Consider the following 5,612-nt stretch of genomic DNA (forward strand, 5'->3'; position numbering starts at 1 on the left):
GTCCGCTTTCTAAACCTACCATAACCATCTGTAACATATTTCTCGCGCGCTCGCGCCAAGGAGAAGTCTTCTTCGTCTTGTTCTTCGACTGCCTTGATGATGATACGTCCAGAGCACTTTAGGGGCCCGGGCTGCCGTATGCTGTCCTAGCTTGGCGTAACGTAGACAAAACCACGTATGCTGGCACGCGCCAGGGCGTTCGGGCCAGTGTAAGGGGCTGGGTTAGACGCTGTGGCCTCTCCCCCTAACACGCTCTCAACAATCTTGTGATGGCGTCGGCCAACGAGATTCTGCAGACGCGCGATGAACAAACACGCTGTATCCTAGTCAGAACCCGCTGGCACGCGCTAGCGCGTTCTGGCCTGTGTAAGGGGCTGGGGAAGAAGCTGCGGCATTTCCCCCTTACACTCTCTCAGCAATCACGTGATGGCGTCGGGAAACGAGATTCTACAGACGCGCGATGAACCCGCGTGGCATGCTCCAACAAGAGTTCGGGACGAGTAACAGCAACATCAACTACAGTGAATTCATGGTGTGCTCCACATCTAAGGACCCGTTAACATCGGGCAAGGTGCCCGTGATAAACGGAACTTTAAGTCTACCCATGCGCTCCTTCGCATCCCCACATGGTTCCCTTTAGTGGGAGATGGCGAAATGTTTTTTCGCTCGTCGCCACACGTATTGTTATAGTGGACCTAAGTTCAGTCCCTATAACGTGGTGACAGCGACGTGATCTAAGGGCGGGCACTGCAGCATGGATGAGACCGCAAGCGACAGACGAACGATCGGCGCAGAGGGCATCGCCACGCTGCATATTCACCTGCCGTCGTTTTGGCCGCATTATTCTGCACCCTGGTTACGCACGTGGAGGCCATCTTTGCCCTTCGGCGCATTACCTCGCAACAAGCGAAGTATTAACAAGCTGTCTCTGCGCTCTCAACGGAAGCGGTTGCATAGTTTCACAACCTTATGGGCACGTCCCATGAAGCCACCCCTTACAACCACATTAAAACGACAGTCCTGCAACGCAAGTCTGTGTCTGTGCGCAGGCGTATCCAGCAGCTTCTCAACGAAGAGGATCTCGGCGAGCAGCGGCCGTCAGAACTGCTATGTCGCATGAAGCAGCTTCTCAGTGACAGTAGGCTGGATGCAAACAGCCCGCTGCGGCAAGAACTGTTTTTTGAGCGCCTGCCGCAGAATGTAGTTCTTGCCTTGGCTGCCGCACCTGACAACCTGCCCCTCGACAAGCTGGCGGAGCAGGCTGATCGCGTTGCTGGCTATGCAGCAGGAGGTACTGTGGCAGCGGCATCTAGCGTTCCGTTGTCGCAACTCGAGAACCGGCCGTTTCGCCTCGAGCAACTGATCGATGGCTTCGCCGAGACTGTTAATGCACTACGGCCACCGTCCCACCCTCGTCGACGAGACCACGATTACCGTCCCAGATTGTCTCCGAAGTCTAGCTCCTGTTCCGGTCTTGGTCGATGCGTGTACTGCTGGTATCACAGCAACTTCGGTGCCAGCGCGCGTCCATGTCATGTTCCTTGCAGCTGGCAGGGAAACGTACCTCAGAGCCACTGATGGCGGCCAGTGACTCTTGCCATACGACAAGCCGCCTGTTCTATGTCACTGACAGGGTTGCCGGAGATCGATTTCTGGTGGACACAGGTGCAGAGGTCAGTGTGGTTCCTGCTGCGCGACTAGATCAGCAGCGCTCTCCGCAGACTGCGCCCCTTCAAGCAACCAACAACTCTACCATCAATAACTATGGTCATCGTTGTCGTACCATCGATTTGGGTCTCCGACGCACCTTCCGATGGGTATTTGTTGTTGAAGATGTACACATGGCCATATTGGGTGATGATTTTCTGACCCACTTTGCCCTCAGCGTTGATCTCCGGGCACGTACACCCGTCGACACGATCAAGCTGTCCATAGAAGGCGTCCTCGCACCTCCAACATATACCACTGGAATGGCGCCACTGATACCGGCATCTATGTTCGTCTGAATTCTGGCAGCCTTTCCAGCCATCACGAAGCCTTCCAACCTTGAGCTGCCTGTACGTCACAACGTCACGCATCATGTTGTCACTACTGGCCAACCAGTATTTTGCCGACCCAGACGCCTCGCTGGGGAGCGCCTTGCCATCGCGAAAACAGAATTCGACCACATGCTGCAACTGGGCATCATCCGCCCTTCGTCGAGAAGTTTGTCGTAAGCTCTCCACATGGTCCAAATGCATGATCCAGGGGATTGTCGCCCGTGTGGCGACTATCGTGCCCTCAACGCGCGCGCCATCCCTGATCGCTGTCCCCTCCCTCACATTCACGACTTCTCTGCCAATCACACGGTAGCGGTGATATTAGTAAAATAGACTTGGTCAAGGAATACCACAAGATTCTGGTTGAGTCAGCGGACATCCCGAAGGCTGCAATTGTGACGCCATTCGGACTTTTCGAGTGTGTTCGCATGCTGCTCGGATTGCGCAACGCTGCTCAAACGTTGCAGAGGTTTATAAACGAAGTAACTCGTGGACTCCCCTTCATATTTGCATATCTCGCCGACCTCCTGGTGGCCAGTGTTTCCCCCGAAAGCATTGCAACCATTTGCGTCTACTATTTTCTCGACTCTAGGAACATGGCCTTCTCATCAACCCCGCAAAGTGTGTCTTTGGTGTCGACGATATTGAGTTCCTAGGACACCGTGTGAAAACGAGGGGGAATCGGGCTGTTGGACAAGAAAGTTCAAGCCTTGCGTGACCTCCCTCACTCAACATCACTCCGAGAGCTCAGCGAGTTCCTGGGGCTGCTCAAATTCCACCGCCGTTTTCTTCCCACATCGCCCGCATTATCACACCGCTCACCAATCTCCCCAATACCACGAAAGCTCCGTCCTCACCACTGACTTGGACGTCTGACGCCGAAGCTTCCTTGCATGCTGCCAAGAACGCATTGGCAGACGCCACACTGATGGTACATCCTCTGCACGTTGCACCAATGCGTCTTATCACCGATGCTTCTAGTGCGGCTGTCGGCGCGGTTTTACAGCAGTGGCAGCACTACTCTTGGCATACACTCGGGTTTTTCTCTAAGAAACTGAAACACACAGAAACGCGTTACAGCACGTTCGGTCGTGAGTTCCTGGCCGTATTTGGGCATTCGTGATTTCCGACGCCTGCTGGAAGGCTCAAGCTTTCAAGTTCTCGCGGACCACAAGCCTTTGGCATTCGCTTTTCGCGGTAACCCCGATACTTATACCGCACGAGAAATACGGCACCTCAACATTATTTCCGAATTCACTGTGGACGTCTCGTACATTGAAGGACCAGTCAACTGGACTAGTGCAGATGCCCTCTCACGTATCGATGCGATATCGGCACCCACATTGATTTCGAAGAAATCGCCACGGCGCAACTTACAGGCGTCGAACTTCGGGACATCCGCTCATCGACCATATCAGTGGCGCTGTCCGACGTTCCCCTTCCATTTTTTTCGGGCACCATACCGTGTGACGTGTCACGGGGTCGAACACGTCCGTTTGTCCCACTCCGACTGCGCCGTCACATATTCAACAAGCTTCACGGCAGAAATTAGGTCACTCAGAGTTCGTGCTACGTAGCGTCTCAATGGACCCTCTTTGTCTGGCCGATTGTGAACTCCTACGTGCGTCGGTGGGCGCGTGAATGTCTGAACTGTCAACGCTCCGACACGACACACGAAATCGCCAATTCACGCATTTCGCCCACCCGATGCTCGGTTTGATCACGTTCACATCGACATCGTTGGCCCACTTCCACCATCCCGAAGTGCTCGCTACATCCGTTATACCCGCATCCGTTATACCCGCAGCCTTTCCTCTCATTGACATAACGGCACTAACCATGGCATCAGCGTCCGTCAGTGGGTTGATCTCTCGTTTCGGATGCCCCAGCGTTGTGAGCACCGATCGCGGCCGACAGTTCGAATGCGATCTCATCCGCGAACTCACACGCCTGCTTGGCGTTCGCCATATCCATACTACCGCCTACCACCCATCGGCAAATGGAATGGCTGAATGCTTTCATCGTCAACTTAAAGCCGCCTTGGTGGCTCACCATGCTCGTCCGTCTTGGGCTGAAGATCTTCCTCTCGTCCTGCTTGACATGCACTCGTCTATCAAGGAAGACCTCGGCTGCACAAGCGCAGAGTTTGTCTACGGTACAACATTGCGTATGCCGGGGGAATTTCGATCCAGACAGTTATGTTCAGCAACTCCGTTTCCTATTTTCACGCCTGCGTCCTTGCCCTAGTCGGGATGCATCATCGACTGACGTTTTTGTCAGCAAGGACATGGCTACAGTGAGCGACGTTTTCGTCGGGCGTGAAGGAATTCGACCATCCCTTACGCCTCCCTAGGACGGCCCATTAAACGTGCTCAGCTGGAAAGAAAAAACTGTCACCATCGAACTCAACGGGCATGAAGAAGTCGTCAAGCTCGACATAGTCAAATCCGCCTACTTAGCAACGGCCCTGCCATTATGCGCTTTCGACTGCTAAGCCGCCTCTACAACCAAGGATTCACCCGACCTTCTGACATCAAAGGCAGTTTCTTTGACGCCAGTGCTTCGCCGCCATTATCACAAAAGCAGGGGAAGCCCTCTAGCGGTCATCGTCGTCTTTATCCGCCGACTATAAATTATGGCGCGAGCAGGCGCATGTGCATGCGCATGTTCCCCGTTCCTCGTGCTGCGGGCTGCGAGGTTAAAATGAAAAGAAAATGAAGAATAGCCACAGCCACAGGAACGTTTTCGAAGCCGTATGCGATTTCCTACGGGAGACAAAGCGAATTGCTTATTAGGATATTTAATTTCAGTTTATTTTTCATTCATACTGGCTACAAAATATATATATATATATATATATATATATATATATATATATATATATATATATAGTCATTTTTTTTCATTTTTTTGTAGCCTTGAATATTAGTGTGAGTTTTTCCTCATGTTTCCTTTTTATAAACATATTTGAAATGTAAAACAATTTTATCTCAAAAATAAGGTGCCGCCCGTTTCATGGCCGATCCCCTGCGGTGGGTTGCGCCAGGTTGCCAAGGTCCAACCAACCAACCAACCAACCAACTCCTGCCATCGGTCTGAACGGCTCCCCGACTTTTCGCTCGCTGCTACACGCATTGTTTTAGTGGACGTAACTTGAGTCTCTATAACACTAGTTCCCGGAATATCGCATTCTTTCTAGCAGGACAAAAGAAATGACGTAATACACCCGTAGTGGTATATACAACAGCGTCAACTGATATAATAATTGCTGGTGTCCTAAGTGCTTAAAGCACGAGAGGAATATAGGTTGTAGGGGACTACGGATGACCAACTGGAGTCCGTCAACGCGCACGTAACAATAAGCGCACGGACGCCTATTTAATTCCAGCCATATGATAAGTGCGGTCACCTTGATTGGAAATCATGTAAACGATTCAGAGCCTAGCAAACCCCGCTACGTTACAGCAGATGTCGGGCCAATAATGGCCGCATAAAAGAAGTTGTATTATCAGTCATAAGTTCGGGTGGGTAGCACGTGGGGGAGGGGGTAACATGTTTTCTTTTCCTCTACTC

At 52.1% G+C, this 5,612-nt stretch overlaps 1 protein-coding gene across 1 annotated transcript; it reads left to right on the plus strand.

The window, feature by feature from the left end:
• The first annotated feature begins 969 nt into the window (after window positions 1–969).
• Window positions 970–1,578, plus strand: LOC119406605 (uncharacterized). Its single transcript, XM_037673338.1, has one exon. The coding sequence runs from the start codon at window positions 970–972 to the stop codon at window positions 1,576–1,578; it is 609 nt and encodes a 202-aa protein (XP_037529266.1).
• The last annotated feature ends 4,034 nt before the right edge of the window (window positions 1,579–5,612 follow it).

This window comes from Rhipicephalus sanguineus, chromosome 10, assembly GCF_013339695.2.
Source record: "Rhipicephalus sanguineus isolate Rsan-2018 chromosome 10, BIME_Rsan_1.4, whole genome shotgun sequence".
Classification (NCBI taxonomy): Eukaryota; Metazoa; Arthropoda; class Arachnida; order Ixodida; family Ixodidae; genus Rhipicephalus; species Rhipicephalus sanguineus.

Excerpts from the sequence above, each read along its gene's own strand:
- LOC119406605 (XM_037673338.1), top strand. The coding sequence starts at position 970 with ATGGGCACGTCCCATGAAGCCACCCCTTACAACCACATTAAAACGACA.